At 41.4% G+C, this 24,960-nt stretch overlaps 1 protein-coding gene across 1 annotated transcript in view; it reads right to left on the bottom strand.

The window, feature by feature from the left end:
* Nucleotides 1-6,857: 6,857 nt before the first annotated feature.
* The window catches only part of tm9sf3 (transmembrane 9 superfamily member 3), a 146,953-nt gene continuing 128,850 nt past the window's right edge, over nt 6,858-24,960 (bottom strand). Inside the window, exons 13-15 of the mRNA XM_068020250.1 lie at nt 24,292-24,375; nt 20,541-20,617; nt 6,858-8,227 (exon numbers count right to left, since the gene is read on the bottom strand). Coding sequence (XP_067876351.1) covers nt 8,160-8,227; nt 20,541-20,617; nt 24,292-24,375 — 229 coding nt within the window. The 3' untranslated portion in view covers nt 6,858-8,159. The remainder of the gene's footprint in view (nt 8,228-20,540; nt 20,618-24,291; nt 24,376-24,960) is intronic.

Genomic DNA, 24,960 nt, shown 5'->3' with positions numbered 1-24,960 from the left:
TTTAAAAAATTCAAATACACTAAATACACTAGTTCCCCCTTATCCATCTTTCTAGTTACATCCTCAAACAGATTTGTCAAACACGATTGAGATACATGTCAGCAAGGATCTGACTGAACGGTGGAACAGGTTCGACAGGCTGATTGGCCTACGCCTGAAGCAGGAATAAAAAACAAAATGATCCAGTGTTTAAGTAAAAGAGAAAAACAAACTAAAAAAAAAAATCAGAGGGAAGGAGGATGAAAGAGAGAGAGAGGCAGGCTTCAGTCGTTTGTATGCAAATATGCAAAGTATGTTCCCAGTAAAACTGGCGGGAGGGGGAAATGAGTCGAGAGAGATGTGGCCGAGGCTCGGACAGGGCTGGGAGCTAAACATGGCCAGTTACAAAATACTGCAGACAGAGTAGGAAAAAGTGGAATAAAACAGAAAATGCTGGAAATACTCAGGTCAGGCATCATCCGAGGAAAGAAAAATAGAGTTAATGTTTCAGGTCAATGACCTTTCATCAGAACTGGGAAAAGTTATTAATGTAATAAGTTTTAAGCAAGTGAAAGAGAGGAAGGTGGGAAAAATAACAAAAGGGAAGGTCTGTGATATGGTGGAAGACAGGAGATATTAAATGACAAAAGAGTTGATGGTGCAGGGCCGAAAGGAGATGGTAATGGGACAAGTAAAGAAACAAAAGATGTGTCTAGAGGAGGTGTGAATGGTAGAGTGATGAACAGCTGCCATCCAAAAACAAGGACAAGGGAGAAACATGAATTAAAAAAATGGGTGGGAGACAGAGCATTGGAACAAAAAGGATTATATACAGGACAGTATGAAAGATGAATCCATTTTGTTAAAAGTTAAAACCAAGAGATTGTTACTTTATTCTGTGTCTATTAAAAATCAAACAGTAGAATGGAGGCAAGTTAGGAGAAAATGCCGAACTAATGGCCATAATAATAGGCAAGTTTAATTCTTCAAAGATTGGCTGAGGTTAAAGTAATTTAAAGTGAGAAATGGGTACTTGTAGGCACAACTATGGTTGGACAAAGTGAGTAGGAAATAATTAGACGAATGGAGAGTTTGGGGGGGATGGGAAGGGATGTGCTGCAGCATTAGAAGGGCGAAGAGAAAGATGAATGAATTTTAAATTGAAGATATTGGAGGATTAGTAACCAATATGGTCAGCAAGGACAAGTGTGATGCACACACAGGGCTTGATATAGGATAGGATATGGGCAGAGTTTTGGATAGCCCGATGTCCAGGGAGGGTGGAAATTGGGAAATCCACAAAGACAGCATTGGAAAAGGCAGATCTGTATGTGACAAAGACATGGTTGAGGGTTTCACCAATAGATGGGTTCAAGAAGGGTGGAGGCAGAATATATAAACAGACGTGAAAGAAACAAACTGGTCTTTGCGATGGAGATTTGGTAATAAATTCTCAGCTGAGGCACGAATAGGACGACGACGCTGCAAGCAATCTGATTAAGACTGAGACATTTGCTAGAGAGGTTGATAAAGGCTGTGACAATACTGAAATTTGTGGCAGGGTTGAAGACGATGGCTTTGATCTTTCTGATGTTTAGCTGTAGTAAATTATGGCTCACCGCAGATTGGACATCAAAGCAAGCAGAATGACAACATGGAATCACTGTAAGGATAGAGAACAAAGAACAGTACAGCACAGGAACAGGCCATTCGGCCCTCCAAGCTTGCGCCGATCATGACGCCTGTCTAAACTTAAACCTTCTGCACTTCCAGGATCCTTATCTCTCTATTCCCATCCTATTCATGTATTTGTCAAGATGCCTCTTAAACGTCGCTATCGTACCTGCTTCCACCACCTCCCCTGGCAACAAGTTCCAGGCACTCTCCACCCTCTGTACAAAAAACTTGCCTCGCACATCCCCTCTAAACTTTTCCCCTCGCACCTTAAAACTATGTCCCCTAGTAACTGACTCTTCCACCCTGGGAAAAAGCTTCTGACTATCCACTCTGTCCATGCCACTCATAACACAGAGGTGGATAAATATTTGGAAAAGGAAATTTAAAAGCGCATAGGGAAAGGGCAGAGGAATGGGATGAAGTGGCGAACTTTTCAGAAACTAGCACAGATGAGATGGGCCAAATGGCCTCCTGTGTTGAACAATTCTATGGAACAGCAGGAATGAAAGTACTTGACTGAGCAGCAATCAGAACGAGCTCAGCATTGCATGGAATAAAGGCTGGAGGAGAGGATAAAAGAAATGCAGTATGCTGATGTCCTAATTGATAAAACTAATCTCCCCTCCCACCCACCACCCCCCCAATCCATGTTGAAACTTCTGGCAAAAGATCAAGGAGACTGTTGGGATAAACGTTTAACACTGTCAAACCAAGGGAATGTTCTTCAGCTATGAGACAGACCACTTCTGCATGGTGAAACGATACTCCCAATCACCTGTAAACAAATTCCACTGCCACCCCTAGCAACATGCACATTGGACTTGTGGACCAACCCAATCACCTGCTCTTGGGAATAAAAATACACATTCCACCCACATGACCATTTCAGAGATAAGTGGACAATTAGAATTAGCAGCATCAAATGAGGCCTCAACACCCACACAGTTCCAAGGCAGGCAGCAAATATGCAAATTCATCAGACACCTGCAGCATCCTCAGCCTTCACGGCTCAACAGTGGATGATTATGTCCTACTCCACATTGCAGGGATGAAGGTTACCCAGCTAATCCCCTGACACAATCTGGCCATCAACGCCCACGTAATCTGACTGAGCCCCCAAGTACACCCACAGGTACTGACCTGGATTTTGTGGTAAAAATAACAGAACTCACCATTATTAAAGAGTACATCAAGCGATATCTTCTGGCAACAGCACATGGAGTTAAATGCAGAAATCAGGCAGTTGCTGTCTGTGTTGTTCTACACCTCCAGAAGTTTCACTGGATCTCAGTCAGAGACTCACCCATTGAAACATATAAATGCAAGAAGTTGTAGTACTTAACCACTTGATATCTATTTGACACACCAGAAATAATTAAGACTTGTCCATTCTTGTGTAAGTGCAAGTGAATTTTTAAGTGTGGTATGTCTTAATTACTGCCTAACAATCCCTCTGGCATTGAAAATTAACTTTTACAAATGTGGAGTCTCATTCCTTCAGATTTTAATTATTGTTGGAGATTTATAGAAATAAAAAATTAAACTTCTTTTGGCATTTTGTCTCTGCCTTTCAATCCTATCTTTCCCTTTCTATTTCACTTTCTGAACAAGATTTGGCAATAAATTAAAAAATATTCTAACTTACACTTCCTGTTTCCGACTGTACTTCAAAAAGGATTCTTCAATTTGTTTGGTTAAGGAGATACAGTTGCATGACCTGTTCACACAGGTCCCAGATTACCTGTGCAGGATTTCTAATCACTGCAACCTTCAATACAAAAGCCCAAAACGTCTGTGAGCAGGTGCAAGAAAGCTGAAAGGCTGGTGCTAAATATTTACTGCTGACCACAAAATATAGACCAATATAACCCACTAGGAAAAAGGTCTGTGTCATTCTTAAAGTTTCTCAAGGCTCACTGGCCTTTCTTCCAACTCTGATCATAAAAATCATATAGCACAGAATTGGCCAGCTATTTGAAAGAGCTAAACTTAATCCTGGTATCTACAGTCCAGTTAGTTTAACATCAGTGGTAAGGTATTAGAAACAATAATCAGGGAAAATATCAACAGACACTTGGAGAAGTTCAAGTGATTAAGGACAGCCAGCATAGATTTGTAAAATGCTTGACTAATCTCATTGAATTTTTTGAAGTAACAGAGAAGGCTGATGAAGGGAATGCAGTGGATGTTGTTTATTTGGATTTTAAAAAGCATTTGATAAGGTACCACATAAAAAGCTGGTTAACAAAATTCAGGGTCAGTGTCCAATTGGATAAAAAATTGTCTTAAGGACAGAAAACAGCAAGTCGTAGTAAATGGTTGCTTTTCAGACTGGAGGATAGTAGACAGTGGTGTTCCCCAAGGGTCAGTGCTGGGACCACTGCTTTTTTTGCTATATATAAGTGACTTGGATCTTGGAATACAGAGTAGAATCTCAAAATGTGCTGATGACACCAAACTTGGAGGTGTGGCAAACAATGTGGATGATATGAACAACCTGCAACAGGATATAGATAGGCTAGCAGAATGAGCAAAGAGGTGGCTGATGGAACTGAATACTAACAACTGTGAGGTGATGCATTTTGGCAGAAGGAATAGGGTGAGGCAATATATACTTAATGGCACAGTTCTAAAGAGTGTGTAGGAACAGAGGGACCTGCGGTTGCATGTGCATAGATCCTTGAAGGTGGCAGAACATATTGAGAGTGGTTAGTAAAGCATATGGGATCTTGGGGTTCATAAACAGAAGTCTTCTTTCTTTTTTCTTTTGGGCCTCCTTATCTCGAGAGACAATGGATACGCGCCTGGAGGTGGTCAGTGGTTTGTGAAGCAGCGCCTGGAGTGGCTATAAAGGCCAATTCTGGAGTGACAGGCTCTTCCACAGGTGCTGCAGAGAAATTTGTTTGTTGGGGCTGTTGCACAGTTGGCTCTCCCCTTGCGCCTCTGTCTTTTTTCCTGCCAACTACTAAGTCTCTTCGACTCGCCACAATTTAGCCCTGTCTTTATGGCTGCCCGCCAGCTCTGGCGAATGCTGGCAACTGACTCCCACGACTTGTGATCAATGTCACACGATTTCATGTCGCGTTTGCAGACGTCTTTATAACGGAGACATGGACGGCCGGTGGGTCTGATACCAGTGGCGAGCTCGCTGTACAATGTGTCTTTGGGGATCCTGCCATCTTCCATGCGGCTCACATGGCCAAGCCATCTCAAGCGCCGCTGACTCAGTAGTGTGTATAAGCTGGGGGCGTTGGCCGCTTCAAGGACTTCTGTGTTGGAGATATAGTCCTGCCACCTGATGCCAAGTATTTTCCGAAGGCAGCGAAGATGGAATGAATTGAGACGTCGCTCTTGGCTGGCATACGTTGTCCAGGCCTCGCTGCCGTAGAGCAAGGTACTGAGGACACAGGCCTGATACACTCGGACTTTTGTGTTCCGTGTCAGTGCGCCATTTTCCCACACTCTCTTGGCCAGTCTGGACATAGCAGTGGAAGCCTTACCCATGCGCTTGTTGATTTCTGCATCTAGAGACAGGTTACTGGTGATAGTTGAGCCTAGGTAGGTGAACTCTTGAACCACTTCCAGAGCGTGGTCGCCAATATTGATGGATGGAGCATTTCTGACATCCTGCCCCATGATGTTCGTTTTCTTGAGGCTGATGGTTAGGCCAAATTCATTGCAGGCAGACGCAAACCTGTCAATGAGACTCTGCAGGCATTCTTCAGTGTGAGATGTTAAAGCAGCATCGTCAGCAAAGAGGAGTTCTCTGATGAGGACTTTCCGTACTTTGGACTTCGCTCTTAGACGGGCAAGGTTGAACAACCTGCCCCCTGATCTTGTGTGGAGGAAAATTCCTTCTTCAGAGGATTTGAACGCATGTGAAAGCAGCAGGGAGAAGAAAATCCCAAAAAGTGTGGGTGCGAGAACACAGCCCTGTTTCACACCACTCAGGATAGGAAAGGGCTGATGGAACTGAATACTAACAACTGTGAGGGGATGCATTTTGGCAGAAGGAATAGGGCGAGGCAATATATACTTAATGGCACAGTTCTAAAGAGTGTGTAGGAACAGAGGGACCTGCGGTTGCATGTGCATAGATCCTTGAAGGTGGCAGAACATATTGAGAGTGGTTAGTAAAGCATATGGGATCTTGGGGTTCATAAACAGAAGTATTGAGTGCAAAAGTAGGGAAGTTATGCTGAACCTTTATAAAGCTCTAGTAAGGCCCCAACTGGAGTTTTGCATCTAGTTTTAGTCACCATATTTCAGGAAGGATGGGAGGGTCCTTGAGAGGGTGCAGAGGAGATTTACCAGAATGGTTCCAGGGCTGGAAGATTTTAGTTACAAGGTTAGGTTAGAAAAGCTGAGTTTGTTCTCCTTAGAACAAAGGAGATTGAGAGGAAATTCAGCAGACGTGTAACAAGATTGACAGGTTTAGATAAGTTAGACAAGGAAAAGCTGTTCCCATTAACAAATAGTACTAGGACTAGGGGACACAGATTGAAAGTTTTGAGCAAAAGATGCAGGGGGAATATTAGGAAGTGCTTTTTTTTTTTATACAGCAGGTAGTAATGACCTGGAATTTGCTGCCCACAAGGGTGGTGGAAGTGGAGATGATCAATGACTTCAAGAGAAAGTTGGATGGCCACGTGAGAGAAATAGACTTGCAGGGCTATGGGGATTCAGCAGGGGAACGGGACTGACTGCACAGCTCCGTAGAGAGCCAGCATGGATACAAAGGGCTGAATGGCCTCCTTCTATGCCATAAATGACTAATACTCTAATTAGCCCTATACCCCTGCTCTTTCCCCATAGCTCTGCAATTCTTCACCTTTCAAGTTTTAACCAATTCCCATTTGAAAGTTACTATTGAATTTGCTTCCAACACCCTTTCAGGCAGTGCATTCCAGATTGTAACTTGCTGTGCAAAAAATTCTCTTCCCAATCTAATTATCTTAAATCCGTGCCCTGTATTTACCGACCCTCTTGCCAGCGTAAACGGTTTCTCTCTATTAAATCCATCAAAACCTCATATGATTTTGAAAATCTCTATTAAATTCCCTGAACCTTTTCTGTCTTAAGTAGGTATGGAGAATAATCCTGAAGGGAAACTCCTAGAATTATAAGCAGATATTCTTAAAATTAAAATGGAAAAATGGCTCAAAGAAATCTTTTAAAATATCAACAGACGACAATAAATCTTATGTCTGAAAAGTTTTATTTTGTTTTCATTATTCCTGAACATTCTTTCAAGCAGTAATGCTCCAGATGATGCACGTGTTGAGTGCTCAGGTAGGATTAACAAAATTTTAGGTTCTAAATTACAATTTTGTTGAGCCTTCAGAGACAGAATTGGAAAAATACTAAAGAAGTCAGAGAAACATCCACACATATAATGGAGATACCATTTTCATGCAATGGCAGGCAAGATGTAAAAAGCCACCCAAAAAGTCACACATTTATACACCAAATTAATTTGTTATCAGAAAAAGTACTATGTAATAAATCTGTACATCCAAATAAATTTGGGTTCTACACCTAAAGTTACATTATAAGGTTATATACATTTATTACCCCCTTTCATATTATCTTAAGTAAAGCCTTCATTCCCACTGCAACATAAAACAAGACTAAGCTGCAAGACTAACTCTTGGAGAGAAGGAAAAAAAACAAGAAAATCAGTTTATAAGCCCAATTAAAATATTTCACTTAGAGCTTTCTAATAAAAACCATGAACAGATCACCAGCCTTTCAAACAGTATACTCTCAATTTGTTTTGTATGCTAACTACTGTGAATTTCAGTGCAGATGATCATCTCTGTCCTTAGTCGTCACTCTTTGGATGGACTGAAGCTGAGAACCAATTTATAACATATCTTAGACTTAAATTTTAAGATACAGAAAGTGAGTTGGTCCAATTATAATCATGACTGGTGTGCATCCTATTACTGAAGATAGTATATAAACTGTGTCAAATTTACAAATTAAAATAAATGCAATAAGCTCCCATTGATAAAGTACAAAAACATAGCAGGTTTTTGAATAACGGTCACAAAAACTAGAACGCACAGCTTTTCTGTAGCTACCTTTCTGATCAATTTGGAAAGGTAACGGTCTCAGAATGGAGGCTCGAATAACTTTTAACTAGTCAGATTTCTCCCTCCTCAATGGAACAAATGATTTTAAATAAACTGTTTGTCCTCTTCATTGAAGAGAGCTAGTCTATTCTTCATTAATGAGCTATGTTTTATGTGGGAAGATTAGCATTGTATTGTAGTAATGCTTACTGCATATAATCCAAGCTTTTGCTGAACAGTTGGTTAAAGCAGTCAATATGAGCTCAGGATCAAGGGAAACAGATGTTGCTTTAAGCTTCCATGAATGGAACCCACACTTTACCCAGTGTTAACCCAATGTCTCCTTGCAGTTTAAACTGTGCAAGTTCCAGCCTAATGAACAAAAAGCAGTAAGTGATCCTCAGCTCCCAGGGTCTCTGTCCTTTGTTAGTCAATTTTCACATTGGTGTAGATCTTTCTGACAAAGGCACTTGTTCCCATATAACCAACAGCACCTGGAAATAAAGAACATTTTGTTGCAAGGTGAGTACATACAATATTTATATGTAACATCTGTACAATACTTAAGATTTACCCTTAAACTCCCCGACACAGTGGCAGCAGTCTGTACCATCCACAAGATGCACTGCAACAACTCAGCAAGGCTCCTTTGACAGCACCTTCCAAACCCGTGACTTCCACCGCCTAGAAGGACGAGGGCAGCAGATGCATGGAACACCACCATCTGCAAGATCCCCTCCAAGCCACACACAATCCTGACTTGGAACTATATTGCTGTTCCTTCGCTGTCGCTGGGTCAAACCCTCCCTAACAGCACTGTGGGTGTACCTACACCACATGGACAGCAGCAGTTCAAGGCGGCAGCTCACCACCACCTTCGCTAGGGCAATTGGGGATGGGCATTAAATGCTAGGGTGTGTCTATGGAACTACACCAGCAAGAGAAGCGGGGGCGGGGGAGGGAGCGAAACAGGATACAGACAGAAGAGTGGTTGGAGTACTTGTTATATTTCACTTTGCTATGTCAGTTACGTGTGCCAGTAGGCTGATCAAACTCGCGCACATTATTTTCAAATGAGGCTGGAATAGCACCATTTTGCTTCAGACCAACATTGCAGTTATAATTTTCAGTTTCCATTAAGGTGTTTTGAATCATTAACGGAGGCAAAGTTGAAAGTTCAAGCTTATTAAAAAATAAAAGACTGGCACACTGCCAGAACAACTTTTGATCTGGGTAATGCGTCAAGTACAAAATTCCTAAATTGACTGACAACGCATCTGTAGAATTTCATCATATTTAAACATTTCTTCGAAGGGCCGAATGGCCTACTCCTGCTCCTATTTTCTATGTCTATGTTTCTATGTCTTAATGCAATTATACAGGGCCTTGTTGAGACCACATCTGGAGTATTGTGTGCAGTTTTGGTCTCCTTATCCGAGGAAGGATGTTCTTGCCATGGAGGGAGTGCAAAGAAGATTTACTAGGCTGATTCCTGGGATAGCAGGATTGACATATGAAGAGAGATTGGGTCGACTAGGCCTATATTCACTAGAGTTTAGAAGAATGAGGGGGATCTCATAGAAACCTATAAAATTCTAACTGAACGGGACAGGCTAGATGCAGGGAAGATGTTCCCGATGGCTGGGGAATCCAGAACCAGGGGTCATAGTCTCAGGATATGGGGTATGCCATTTAGAACTGTTATGAGGAGAAATTTCTCCACTCAGAGGGTGGTGAACCTGTGGAATTCTCTACCACAGAAGGCAGTGGAGGCCAATTCATTAAATATATTCAAGAAGGAGATAGATATATTTCTTAAAGCCAAAGGGATCAAGGGATATGGGGAGAAAGCGGGAACAGGGTACTGAATTAGATGATCAGCCATGATCTTTTTTGAATGGTGGAGCACGCCCAAAGGGCCGAATGGCCTACTCCTGCTCCCATTTTCTATGTTTAATTGTAAATGCCAGTCATCGTACTTTTTTGTAAGTAAATTAGCTGAAGTCACAGATTTGTTGGTGGGGAACATTGTAGATTAAAATGTACTCATCAGTTTCACACTGCAGCTCAAACACCAGCATTGTAAGACTGTTTTGCATCAAACAAAGTTTGGCGCTGCACAAGAGGTTATTAAACAAAACTGGGGCTCACTGGATTGGGAAGTAATATATATTGGGAACATGGTACAGGAGGCCGCCATTTAGCCCCACGAGTATGTTAGGTCATTTAATGAAGATCAAGGCTGCTCTGTGGCCTAACTCCATATACCTCCCTTTGCCCCATAATCCTCAATATCTCTGTATAACAAAATTTAAAATTTACAATTGATCTAGTATTAATTGCCATTTGCGGAAGAATTCCAAATTTCTACTACTCTTTGCATGAAAAAGGGTTTCCTAATTTCGCACCTGAAAGTCTGTCTCTAATTTTAGACTATGCTCCTTCATTCTTGATCCCTCAGAGTGGAATTAGTCTCTCCCAATCTACCCTATCTGTTCCCCTTAATATCTTAAAAATTTGAATCAAGTCCTTAACCTTCTAAATTCCAGGGAATACAACCCTAGTTTGTGTAATCTCTCCTTATAATTTAACCCTTTCAGACCAGGCATCATTCTGGTAAAACTATGCTGTACTCCATCATGGCCAATACATCCCTCCTAAGGTGTGACGCCCAGAACTGCTCACAGTACTTCAGGTGTCGTCTAACCAGGGTTATGTATAGCTGAAGCATGACTTGTATCCCTTGTATTCTCGTCCTCCAGATAAAGGTCAGCATTCCATTCGCCTTTTTTGATTTGTTAATGACATTTTAATGATCTATGTCTCTCTGAACTGCCAATGTTTCGAGCTTTTCATTATTTAGATGGTACCCTGTTCTATCCTTCTCAGGTCCAAAGTGGATGACCTCACTTTTGCCTACAGTGAAACCTATTTTCCACAGATTCTTCCATTCACTTCATCTATCAATACCTGTTACTTCATGCTTTAGCATGGATTGAGAATTGGTTAACGGACAGAAAATAGAGTAGGAATAAACAGGTGATTTGCAGGTTGGCATGCTGTAACTCTTAGGATACTACAAGGATCAGTACTTTGGCCCAAGCTACTTACAATCTATATGAATGACATAGATGAGGGGAATTGAGCATAATCCAAGTCCCCTGATGAAACAAACTTCAGTGGGAAAACAGGTGGCAAAGAGGATGCAAAGATGCTGCAAAAAGACTCAGACAGGTTAAATGAGTGGGCAAGAACACAGCAGATGGAATATAGAGAACAAAGAATAGTACAGCACAGGAACAGGCCGTTCGGCCCTCCATGCCTGCGCTGATCTGTGGAGTTATCAATTTTGGAAGGAAAAATAGAAAAACAGAATATTTTTTAAATGGTGAAAGGCTGGGAAATGTTGGTATTCAGAGATCTGGGTGTCCTTGTACACAAATCACAGGAAGTTAACATGCAGGTACAGCAACAATAAAGAAGCCAATAGCATGTTAGCCTTTATTATAAATGGATTGGAGTACTATAGTAAAGTCGTCTTACTGCAATTGTATGGGGCCTTGGTGCGTTGCTCACCAAGGCCCCTTCCAAACCAGTGACCTCTACCTCCTAGAAGGACAAGGGCAGCAGATACATGAAAACGCTACCACCTGCAAGTTCCCCTCCAAGCCACACACCATCCTGACTGGAAATTAGATCGCTGCTCCTTTGCTGTCGCTGTGTCAAAATTCTAGAACTCCCTTCCTAACAGCATTGTGGATGTCCCTACCCCACACGGACTGCAGCGGTTCAAGAAGGTGGCTCACCACCACCTTCTCAAGGGCAATCAGGGATGGGCAATAAATGCTGTCCTAGCCAGCAACGCCCGCACACCATGAATGAATAAAAAAAAAAATACCTGGAATACTCTGTACAATTTTGGTCCCCTTACCCATGGAAGGATATATCTGCCTTAGCACAGGGGTCCCTAACCTTTTCTTTAGTGAGAGCTATTACTGAAACAAAAAATATTACGAGCTACTTAAACATATATTGAAAAAATATGGTTAGATAAATGCAAACTAAATCTGTAACTGTTATAATTACATTATATTTGATAAGGAAGAAAACTGATCTTAACTTTATTTCAGTGTGATACTTGACACTGTGTGCAAGCATGGTCAAGAGATCACTGTACCTGCCAGTGTCCAGAAGTGGCTTCATTGAGTGTTTGGTATCTGTTTAGCAACGTCATCACCCCTGGAATTTACCTCCCTTGACAGTCGCGCATTGGAAATGGTTGGGCCCAACTGGGCTCAAAGGTACTTGGGGTTAAACTCAACAGCTTTTCCTCTGTCTGCACTCCAGCTCAAACTGATGCAACAAAATAGACCTACACAGGGACCGAATTCTGCATCCAACACCCACCCTGATACAAACTGGCTGTGTTTCTCCACTCAGTTCTGGGAGCAATGCCTTCAATAAAACAAAAGCAAAATACTGTGGATGCTGGAAATCTGAAAAGGAAAAAATGTGGGAAATCCTCAGCAGGTCTGGCAGCATCTGTGGGGAGAGAAACAGTTAACGTTTCAGGTCTGTGATGTTTCACTTTCTGACGAAAGGTCACAGACGTAACACGTTAATTCTGCTTCTCTCTCCACAGATGCTGCCAGACCTGCTGAGTATTTCCAGCACTTTGTTTTTATTTCAGGTGATCAGCATCCACAGAATTTTGCTTTTATTGTATTCCCAGGAATTTAGAAGGTTACTAGTAGCTCGCGATTGACATGTTGACGACCCCTGCCTTAGAAGGAGTGTAACAAAGGTTTACCAGACTGATTCCTGGGATTGTCCTGAGGATATTTCATAGACTAGGCCTATATTCCCTAGAATTTAGAAGAATCAGAGGTGATCTCATTGAAACATACAAAATTCTTAAGGGGCTTGACAGGGTAGATGCTGGGAAGATGGTTCCCCTGGCTGGGGAGTCTAGAACTAAGGGTCACAGTATCAGAAAAATGATCGGCCATTTAGGAGTGAGATGAGGAGAAATTTCTTCATTCAAGGGTTGTAAACCTTCGGAATTCTCAGCTGTGGATGCTCAGTTGTTGAGTATATTCAAGGCCAAGATCGTCAGATTTTTGGATACTAAGAAATTCAAGGGATATGGGGATCATGCAGGAAGGTGCTGCTGAGGTAGATCAGCCATGATCTTAATGAATGGCGGAGCCAGCTCATGGGACCAAATGGCGCACTCCAGCTCCTATTTCTTATGTAAATCAGAAACGAGTGCCCAACCCACAACCCTGTTATCAGTAAATCCTCACAGTCACTGCCAAATGGAGGTAAGTGGCTATGTTAAAATCCCCTCCTACTGCAATTGGAATTCCTGAAACCTTTATTAGTTTAAAAAGTTTTCATGCAAGGCACAAAAGATTACTTCAATCAAACAAGTGTTGATATAAAATTTCTTGGATAACCTGATCTGATGAAGAAACCTTGCATATTTAAGATACCACCCTCTTTCTTGAATATTCTACTGACATGGAAAAACTAATTTTAACCCAATCTCTGGACTTTTTTTCCTCCAAGACTAGTTCAAATTGGCAAACTATATGAGCAATACATATTGCGCAAAGACTTTGAGTCACTGGGGAAAAAGGAGATTGTGATTAACCAAAATTTGAGAGCAGGACTAAGCATGTTTGAATAGTCAATTAAAATAATGATTCACACTATCCCTTCCCACTTTAGATTGCCACCCAATATCCCACATTTCACAGGTCAAATGAAGATGCTTACAAAGTCTCAATTCAATTCTAGATCTCTTAAAATTTCAGGTACTCCACATGAAATAACTTCGCAGCAAGAGGTAAATGATGTTAGTGAAATGCCAAACAGCTTATAGTTGCTTTTATAAAGTGATAGACTTTTGTGTCCAATTTAGAAAAAAAAAAGTCTGATTTGCATTTATAGACCTCAGGATGTCCCAAAGCACTTTACAGCCAATGAAGTATTTTTGAAGTGCAGACACTGTTGAAATGTTGGAAACATACTAGCCAATTTGCACACAGCAAGATCCCACAAATAGACCAGATAGTCTGTTTTGGTGATGTTGGTTGCTGGATAAATATTGGCAAAGATACCAGGGAGCAGCTGCCTATTTTTCGTCTTACTGAAGATAAGTGCTCTTGCAATGCAGTGGATAAAATCTGCAACCAGACTTGTTGGCAAATATCTGGACAATTTGGCAGAGAACAAAGGAAGCGGGAGTTACTACAGCCGGGTTCAGCAGTACTGCCTCCCAGGAATAGCAGCACATCTTTTCCACCTGGTATTAGTAATTCATGGTGGTCTACACTTTGTGCTTTTAGTGAGAGTTTTTTTTTTGAAGTGAACCATTGGGCAAATAAAGAGAATGCATTAGATGCACTGTGGATTTTCAGGAGATATTTGGTATGAGACTTGTAAGAAAAAGTCAGGTGTACAGTACAAGAGGAAATGCAGCAGTATGGATCAAAAAGTTTGTTGATGGATAGGGAACGAAGTTAGCGTAAATGGATATTGCTTGGATTGGAGAAGTGTTGGACTGATGTACCGCCAAGTGCCAGTGCTGGTTCCACTTTAGTTCTGGGTATATGCACATATGTCTCAAAATTTGATGAAACAAAAGGGCTTAGAAAACAGCCAGCAGGACCAGAACAGACTTCAAGAGAACATAGGTTAGCGGAATGGGCAGATGCAATTTAATGTGAATAAATGTGAGGTATACATGTTGAGAGCAAAAATAAGTAATAGGAATATACAAAGAACAGTACAGCACAGCACAGGAACAGGCCATTCGGCCCTCCAAGCCTGTGCCAAACTTGATGCCTGTCTAAACTAAAACCTTCTGCACTTCCGGGGTCTGTATCCCTCTATTCCCATCCTATTCGTGTATTTGTCAAGATGCCTCTTAAACGTCGCTATCATACCTGCTTCCACCACCTCCCCCGGCAACAAGTTCCAGGCATTTACCACCCTCTGTGTAAAAAACTTGCCTCGCACATCCCCTCTAAACTTTGCCCCTCGCACCTTAAACCTATGTCCTAGTAACCGACTCTTCCACCCTGGGAAAAAGCTTCTGACTATCCACTCTGTCCATGCCACTCATAACTTTGTAAACCTCTATCATGTACAAAGCCACTGAAGGGTGCTTATTAAAAAAAGCGGGGGACATCGAGCACCAGGGATGTAAAAGGGCCTGTGGCAGAGAGCAGCAGCTGCTACCAGACAAACTGAGAGGAAAAACTCAGTCAGTATACAGTGAGGAGCAATGATCCCTCTAAAACATCTTTGTTGAGCACAGCACCTTTGCATTTTTGGCATCTTAAAGAGGACAGCTTATGAGCAGCTTGCACATGGTACCTTCATGATTGAAGCTTAGAGGGATCATTGGCAAGGAGTGGTTAAGAGTTGAGGAATCACAGCTAAGTGTTAAATTTCATTTATCCAAGTATTAAGAGTATAGTATCTATTATGTAAACAAATAGATCAAAGATCTTAGAAAAAATGAGGCTGAGGGAAGAGGTGAAAAATCAGTGATATCACAGCACAAGGGGTGGTGGGGTAATTTACCTGCTGAGTGTTTCCAACATTTTCTGTTTTTATTTCAGTAAGCCTGAGTGGGAAAGTTTTAGAAACCAGCAAAGGATGACCAAAAAAATTGATAAGAGGGAGAAACAGAATGCAGTGGGGATCCAACAGAGGAACTTAAAGCAACTAACATCAGTAAAGAAAAAGTACTGGAGAAATTAGTGTGACTAAAAGCTTACAAATCCCCTGGACCTGATGGTCTACACCCTAGGATTCAACAAGAGGTGGCTGCAGAAATAGTGGCTGCATCTGCTGCGATCTTGCAAAACTTATTCGATACTGGAGTGGAAGGAAGGTAACAAATGTAACATCGCTATTCAAGAAAGGAGGGAGAGAGAAAACAGGGAATTACAGGACCAGTTAGCCTGGCACCTGTTGTTGGGAAAATGCTGGAATCTAATATTAAGAAAGTGGTAATAGGACAATAAATCATTTTATGCAGCGTAAACATGTTGTTATGAAAGAGAAATCATGTTTGACAAATTTTTTAAAAAATGATGTAACTGGCAGGGTAGGCGAACCAGTGGATGCAACATAGTTGGATTTTCAAAGGGTACCTGAGAAGGCTCACGGGGGTTGATGGTAATATTAGCATGAACAGAGGAATGGTTAAAGGACAGAAAACAGCATAGGAATAAATGGGTCATTTTCAGGTTGACTGGCTGTTACTAGAGGGGTGCTACAAGGATCAGTGCTGGAACCTCAGCCATTTACAATCGACATTAATGACTTGGATACATTTACTCAGCCCCTTCATCTAAATTTGCTGATGATTTCAAGCTAGGTGGGAAAGTAAGCTGCGAGGAGGGCAAAGCGATTCTGCAAAGGGATATAGACAAGTTAAGTAAGTGGGCAAGTAGGTGGTAGATGGAGATGAGGTTATTCATTTTGGCAAGAGTAGAAAGCAGAATATTTTTTAAATGGTGAGAAACTAACTGGTGTTCAAAACACAATGTTAGTATGCAGGTGCAGCAAGTAAATGGGAAGGTGAATGGTATGTTGGCCTTCAGTGCAAAGGGGTTGAATGCAAGAGTAAGGAAGTCTTGCTACAATTGTACAGGGCTTTGGTGAGATCACATCTAAAGTACCGTGTACAGCTTTGGTCTCCATATCTACCCAAGGCAGTGCAACCAAGGTTCATTAGATTGATTACTGGGATGAGAGCGCTGTTCGATCAGAATGGGCCTATACTCTCTGGAGTTCAGACGAATGAGAGGTGATCTAATTGAAAGGTACAAAATTCTGAGAGAGTTTGACATAGCAGAAATTGAGAGAGTGTTTCCACTGGTTGGAGAGTCTAGAACTAGGGGGCATAGCCTCACAATAAGGGGTTGGTCATTTAAGAATGAGCGGAGGAAACATTTCTTCACTCAGAGGGTTGCAACTCTTTGGAATTCTCTACCAGAGAACGCTGTGGATGCTCAGTTTTTGTGTCTATTCAAGGCTGAGATTGATAAGTTTTTGGACTCTAAGGGAATCAAGGGATACGAGGATTGGAGTTGAGGTCAAAGATCAGCCACTTTCTTGTTGAATGGCGGAACAAGTTTGAAGGGCTGTATGGCCTATGACTGCTCCTATTTTTAATTTTTCTGAACAGAGACACCTGGGGGTTCAAATACAGAATTCCCTGGAAGTGCAGGTGGATAAAGTCATAATGAAGACAAACAGCATTTTGGGTTTTATAACCAGAGACATAAAAAACTCAAATTAAAGTAATAAATGATAAAACTGTACAAAACATTGGGCAGGCCACAGTTAAACCTACAGTGTAGATTCATCAGGATGATACTGGAGATGAGAAACTAATGAGGAGAGACGAGAGATAGTGGGTCTGTTTCCAGTGGAGCTGAGAAGGCTGGGAGGAGATTTAAATACTGCTTTTGAAAATCATGGAAGGTTTAAAGTGATATGGATGGACTATTTTCTCTGGTTGGGAAGTCACTGATGAGAGCTCATCAATTTAAAATTATTACAATGAGAGTAAGGAGATGAGTTAAGAGCTTTCTTCACAGAGGCATATTTGGAGCGTGAAATGCATCGCCGCATGGAATGGCTGAGGCAGAGAAAATAACTATTTGAAGCAGAGGTCGTTACAGGGCTATAGGGAGGGCGGGAGAAACTGTGGCATTAGTTTTATATTACTCCAGCGAAAAGCCAGCACAAATACAGAAGGCTAAATGACCTTTCTTCAGTGCTGTAAACCTGAATGCTTGTAGATACACTTGCACGGATCATGGCCCTCCCCAAGTCTTTACGGCAGGCAGTTTCCAGTGATCTTACAGGAAATCTTTATATAGGTTTTCATTCCAATATAACCAATTACTTTGAAATGCTTAATTGCCCAATAAAAAAAAATTTATATAGCTCCTTTCATGTCAGGACGTCCCAAAGTACTTTACAGCCAATTAAGTACTCTTTTGAAATGTAGGAAAATGCTGCAGGTAATTTGTGTACAGCAAACTCACACAAACAGCAATGTGATAATGACTAGGCAATGCGTTTTATGTATTAGGTGAAGGATATATACAGGCCAGACACCAGGCAGAAATCTTCTACTCTTAACATTTAGCTGAGGGGGTAGACAGACCCTCAAACCCAGTTAAACATCTTATCTGAAGACAACACCTTCGACAATGCAGCACTCCCTCAGAACTTCAGTGGAGTGCAAGCCTAGGCTATGTATTCAAGAATCTGGAGTGAGACTTGAACCCACGACCCTCTGATTCAGAGGTGAGAGTACTACCAACAGAGCCACAGATGACACATCAAAAGTGCATCAACCTTTTAATTTTGCCCCACAGTTTCCACCTCCTCCACTGAAGGTGCTGACTCTTTCTGGGTTATTGTTCCTTAGGTGATGACAGCTCCATTTCACCCCTGTGTATGAGCCTAGACATTTTCTGTCAACTACTTAACTATGGTCAATGTCTTAAAAGAGGTGGCTAATGAGGTAGCAGATGCATTGGTGTTAATTTTTCAAAATTCGCTAGATTCTGGAAAGGTTCCATCAGACTGGAAAGTAGCAAATATAAACCCTCTATTCAAGACCGGAGGAGAGGTTGGGGGGGGCGGGGAAGTGGAGGCAGAAAACAGGTAATTATAGGCCAGTTAGCTTGATGTCTGTCGTGGGGAAGGTGTTAGAAGTGATCAGTAAGGTGATAATAGCTGAGCACTTAAAAAAACTCAAGGTAATCGGGAGTAGTCAGCATGGTTTTGTGAAAGGGAAATCACGTTTAATCAATTTGTTGGAGTTTTTGTAGGGGTGACATTGTCTGTGGATAAAGGGAAGGCCGTTGACTTACTGTACTTGGATTTCCAGAAGGCATTTGTCAAGGTGCCACATAAAAGGCTACTGCACAACGTAGGAGCTCATGGTGTAGAGGGTAGCATATTGCATGGATAGAAGATTGGCTGGCTGGCAGAAAACAGAGTATGCATAAATGGATCCTTTTCTGATTACAAGGATGTGATGAGTGCAGTCCCGCAGGGCTCAGTGCTGGGGTCACAACTTTTCACAATTTATATCAATGACATAGATGAGGGGAGTGATGGCATGGTAGCTAAATTTGCAGATGACACAAAGATAGGTAGGAAAGTACGTTGTGAAGAGGACATAAGGAGGTTGCAGATCAACATAGATAGGTTGAGTGAGTGGGCAAAAATCTGGCAGATGGGAGTATCATGTGGGAAAATGTGAAGTTGCTCACTTTGGCAGGAAGAATAAAAGAGAGTATTTCTTACACGGGGAACGACTGCAGAATTCCGAGGTGCAGAGGGCTCTCGGTGTTCTAGTGCATGAGTCACAAAAGGTTAGTATGCAGGTACAGCAAGTAATAAAGGCGGCTAATGGAATGCTATTCTTCATTACGAGAGGAATTGAAAATAAAAGTAAGGATGTTATGCTTCAGTTATACAGGGCATTGGTGAGACCACATCTTGAATACTGTGTGCAGTTTTGGTCTTATTTAAGGAAGGATGTAAATGCGTCGGAAGCAGTTCAGAGGAGGTTTACTAGATTTATACCTGGAATGAGCGGGTTGTCTTATGAGGAAAGGTTGGACATACCGGGCTTGTTTCCACTGCAGTTTAGAAGAATGAGGGGAGACTTGATTGAAGTTTAAAAGATTTTGAATGGTCTTGACAAGGTTGATGTGGAAAGGATGTTTCCTATTGTAGGTGAGCCCAGAACTAGGGGGCACGGTTTTAAAACTAAGGCCTTTTCAGAACAGAGAGGGGGAGAAATGTTTTCTCTGAGGGTTGTGCGACTTTGGTACACTCTGCCTCAGGAGGTGGTGGAGGCAGGGGTCATTGAATATTTTTAAGGTGCAGGTAGATAGGTTCTTGTTTGGCAAAGGAATCAAGGGTTATCGGGGGCACGTGGGAGTGTGGATTTCAAAACGCAAACAGATCAGCCATGATCTTACTGAATGGCGGAGCAGGCTCGAGGGGCCGAGTGGCCTACTTCTGCTCCTAATTCATATGTTCGTATGTTAGTATGGAAATTTTGATCCTGCTCTCACCGATATGCCCACTTTGCTCTACAAATTATTGGTTAAACCGCAGTGTCCAGCTCCGGGTGCCTTACTTCAAGGAGGATGCTAAGGCTATGGAGAGGGTGCAGAGGGGATTGACTAAGAAAACACTTATGACGAGATCGAATTATAAGGAGGCCAGAGAAAGTATACATTAGAAAAAGGCGGCAGAGACTGTTTCAGTTTTTAAGGAAATAGCTAATATTTCCAGCAGAGAAACGAGGATACGGGACAGCGTGGGGCTAGTTTTCAATTTTTTGAGCACAGATACAATGGGTTAAGGAGATCCAATGGACACATATCAAACTGTGGTGAGTAGGGAAAAGTATCTCCATCCTGTAAATGCTGGAGCTCCTGATTTAATGGCCATGTGAATAAAGTACAGCTCCAAATTAGAGTAAGTGTTAACTTCCGTCTAATAGGATGGACACAAAGTATGGCTTACCGTTAAGTCTGGGACAGTCATTGAAGCAAACGTCTGACGATAATTATAGACAACTCTATGCTTTAATTCTAAACCACAGCCCATCTTTTCAACAAAAAATAAAATCAAGTGCCTGGTAGGCATTGGATTTAAGCTAGCAACTCTAGATTTATCATCTATCTGCCTTCTGGCACTTTGATTTAGCCTTGGTTTGTGCATTTCCAGCATTGTACTTACCACACATGATCCCAAGTGCAGTGCTGAATACTGCCATGTACCCAAAGTAGAACGCTGTTTGAAACAGTCCATACATCCTGTTACAGGAAGAAAGTAAACAATGTTAATTAGCACACATTCAATGTAGAACATTTAACAGACAAGCATAAAATTATTTAGCTCTTAACACTAGCTGGCTAAATTGTCTTGGATGTGACCAAATGTACATTTTAACCCTACATGCACTACAAAATTCTGTATTTTAGTACATTTTTAGATATTTTACATGAAAGACAAACTGAAATGTATTATTACACAAACAAGTTTTTGTTCAATGACAATGGTAAAACTTTGCAACAAGGAAGGCATACTACAGTCACAGAAACATAGAAAATAGGAATATGCCATTCAGCCCTTCGAGCCTGCACTGCCATTCAATACGATCACGGCTGATCAAATGCAAGTCACAGGGACACCAAGCACAATGCCAGGTATGGGCTTGGTGCAAGCACTGTGCAAAGTCGATGTCCCACTGGAGTAATTTAAAGGAGCAACTGACCAGAATGAATGTACTTACTTTCATAAAGCAACTGATTAGGTCCTGGGGACATCCCAAAGTACGTCAAAACCAATGGGTTACCTTTTGAAGTGCAGTGACTAATGTTAACAAACAAGAGCAGCCATTTTGGCTGTAGCAAGTTTTCCACTGAGTTGATTATTAGTCTGATAAATGTGGAGTAGGAAATTTTGGAAAAAAGTACAGTAAAATGAAGTAAATGGCAGGATCTTCAATTGTGGAGGAAGACAGACATCAAGGGGTACAGGTATACAGATCTTTAAAGGTTCGAGTGCAGATAGAAAGGATTAGTAGGTTAGCACTGAGGAAGTCTTATATCAAGCACCAGAGTTCGTAAAATAAAAGCAAAATACTGCAGATGCTGGAAATCTGAAATAAAAACAGAAAATGCTGGAAATACTCAGCAGGTCAGGCAGCATCTGTGGAGACAGCAGCAGAGTTAACATTTCAGGTCTGTGACCCATCATCAGAACTGGCAAAGGTTAGAAATGTATTAGGTTTTAAGCAAGTGAAGGGCGGGGGAGGTGGGGAAGAGAACAAAAGGGAAGATGTGCGATAGGACAGAGGGCAGGGGAGATGTCATGGGACAAAGGTAAAGTGAGCGGTAATGGTTGTAGTAAAAGACAAAGCATTTGTCCAGAGAGTGTTATTGGCAGAATATATTATAAGCTCACTGACCCACCAAATTCACTAGAAGCCCACTGACTCCCACGGCTACCTTGACTACAGCTCTTCACACCCAGTTTGCTGTAAGGACTCCATCTCATTCTCCCAGTTTCTCTGTCTCCGACACATCTGTTCTGATGATGCGCCCTTCCACAACAGCACTTCTAATATATCTTTCTTTTTCCTCAACCGAGGATTCCCCCGCCACTGTGGTTGACAGGGCCCTCAACCCGTGTCCGATCAATTTCCCACACTTCTGCCAGAGTTAGTATCCCACTTTAATTTCTATGATTCTATGAATTTTGCTTCGACTGCTTCTTTCTTTAAAACAAGAGCAGCAAGTAAGCTGGCTCCAGACCTTGTACAATTCTGCTTTCTATAAGTTTCACAAATTACATAAAATCAGCTTGCATTCATCTTGCTATTAATTTTCCTTTGTTTCTGCCAGGGGTAGTGTGGATGGGATTATGGAGGGATACAGTGACCTTCTGCTTAATGGTTCCTTGAACAGCTCAATAAATACAGGAATGCTGCTGTGAGGTAAACTGCACATAGAAACCCACAGATTTTCACTCCTCAGCATTGTACTCCTCTGGACCAGAGGAACAAGAACTAGAATTCCATAATCACGTAAATTTCTTGCAGCTTATTTTCAAGTATAGTGGTGATGTGGCACAATTGGAAGTATGAAATGTAAATGCTACACTTTAAACTTCTATATTTGCAAATAGAATTGGATAAAACAATTTAGTATATATATTGAGCATACATAAATGTAGTCACTGGCCAATGCCTACAGTACATTTTCACAGTGGAGGAAGAGGACCTGCAGTACAAGGGAACCTAAATATATGACTTTTTTGTTAAATTTATTTAAATCCAATAAAAGGCAATGGAGAAAATAATGGGACTTAAGATAGACAAATTTCAAGGACTTGACTGTTTCCACCGCAAGGTATTTAAAAAATACAGGTGAGCAAATTGAAGCTTTCTGGAGCTCTCTGGATTCAGGAATTGTTCCTTTCGAATCAGGAAGCACATTTTTATACAAAGTATAGTAGCAATTTGGGATTCTCCACAAATGGCTGTGGATGCTGAGTCAATTGGAATTTTCATGACCAAGATGTATAGACTTTTGTTGGGCAAGGGCATTAAGGAATATAGATCAATGCAGGTAAATGGAGTTGAGGTACAAATCAGCCATGATCTAAAATCAATGGCGGAACAGGCTCGAGGAGATGAATAAGTTATCACTGTTTCTGTATTACTGCATTTTAGGACAGGCATCATGGTAAAGTAAAGCATAAGAGAGCAGCGAGAACAACATTTTAAATGATAAAACCACCTGCATTTAATAGACATCAATTCTAACCCTTTCATTTTTTGGGTGAATTACGTGATGGAGTTGAGGAGTACTTTCCATATGGGCTCCACAGTGCTAGCAAGTAATCAGTTGGTACCATTAAATGTAGAGTAAACATCCCTCTACACTGCCCCACTGTACCTTAGAGGAAATTCATTTCTAAAGTAGCACGAGTTTTCCAACTCGCATAGCATTCACCCTGTGCATTGAACAAAACTGATATTCCATGCCAAATTAGGGGCAATGTTGTGCAATGGGGCCATGTCCACCAATTCCTAGGAAGGAAGTTAAAGTGGCCACTTATTTCAGATAGAACCTTTACAGCCAGTAGACAGAGGAGACAATAGCGGCACTGGGCTGGGCTGGATTTAAAACCATGTCCCAGAAGTCAGAGGCTGGTGCCAACTTTGCCACTGCCTCAGCTCATCTGCTGCTAAAACCCTAAGCCATGCCTTTGTTACATCTAGACGTGGCTATTCCAGTGCAGTCCTGGCCTGCCTCCCACCTTCTACCCTCTGTAAACTTGAGGTCATCCAAAACTCTGCTGCCCACATCCTAACTTGCACCAAGTCACACCACCCCCTACAGTGGCTCCCAGTTAACCCTTTCATGGCTTCTTTCTTTCCTATCTCTGTAATCTTTTCCAACCCAACAACCTTCTGAGATATGCACGCTCCTCTAATTCTGGCCTCTTGAGCATCTCGATTTTTAGTGCTCCACTCTAGGTGGCTGTACCTTCAGCTGCCTGGGCCCTAAGCTCCGGAATTCCCTCCCAAAACCTCTCCTCTCCTCCTTTAAGATGCTCCTTAAAACTTGACCAAATTTTGGTCATTTGCCCTAATATCTTCTTTTGGAACTTGGTTTCAATTTTTTTTTTTTTTTTTACAATGCTTCTGTGAAGCACCTTGGGACATTTTATTATGTTAAAAATGCTATATAAATGCAAGTTGTCATTCCATTGCACAGTGTCACTCTTAGAAAGTCAGGGCAGAAATTAAAAAGGGTTGTGGGGATGAATAATATGAAACACAGAAGTTGGTTTAACTTAGTAAAAAGCTCTTTAAATCAATTTACTCCTATATTGCATTAAATATTCCCAAGTACCAGAGAATATGGACAACGTTTTGATACGGATTAAATATGAAATGAAAAATATAATTGCTTACTTTGTTTTGAAGAAATAGTAGTAGAAAGAGTACATGTAAACATAGACTGCAGTGGATGCGGCAGAAAGGAAGCTTGTCCATTGCCTGCAATAGAAACAAGTCTATTGTTTAAAAATGACTCATTAAGCAAGAATGATGGCTAATATGCTTCTGAGAGTGAAAACATTCTATAAATGAGAAAGATCTCAAGGACAATACAAGTTTTAGGTAGAAAATGAACTCATCTGTGGAGCTTAGTTTGAGAAACGAACAGTGTCACAATTGTATTAAACCAGCCGTTATTTTATAATGTAAAACGCAGTCCAAATTCTGATAGCTATGCCTGTCTTGTCTTAGAAACAGATCTTTGTGCTATAGTTTTGTTTTGTTCTGAATGAAAAGCTGCATCTAATTCAAAAAGCAGAGTCACATGGCAAAGGTCTGACCCCACTCTGTATGGGGCTCTTTATTGCAATAGGCTGTGGGAAGGAGGTGAATGGTTCAAAGTCTATGCTGCTGCTGCAATGAGAGTCAAAGGATCCCAACATGGTTATTATACAAAATGTCAGCTTTTCGACAAAACTAATACAACGTAGCTCCTTTGGTCATTAGATTAAAATGCTACATTAAATAAAGTGTTTAACCTTGGAGCAGGGCACGTCACACAAAAAAAAAGGAAAACTAATTCCA

This window comes from Heterodontus francisci, chromosome 42 (genome assembly GCF_036365525.1).
Source record: "Heterodontus francisci isolate sHetFra1 chromosome 42, sHetFra1.hap1, whole genome shotgun sequence".
Classification (NCBI taxonomy): domain Eukaryota; kingdom Metazoa; phylum Chordata; class Chondrichthyes; order Heterodontiformes; family Heterodontidae; genus Heterodontus; species Heterodontus francisci.
This window is presented reverse-complemented; position numbering and strand designations above follow the sequence as displayed.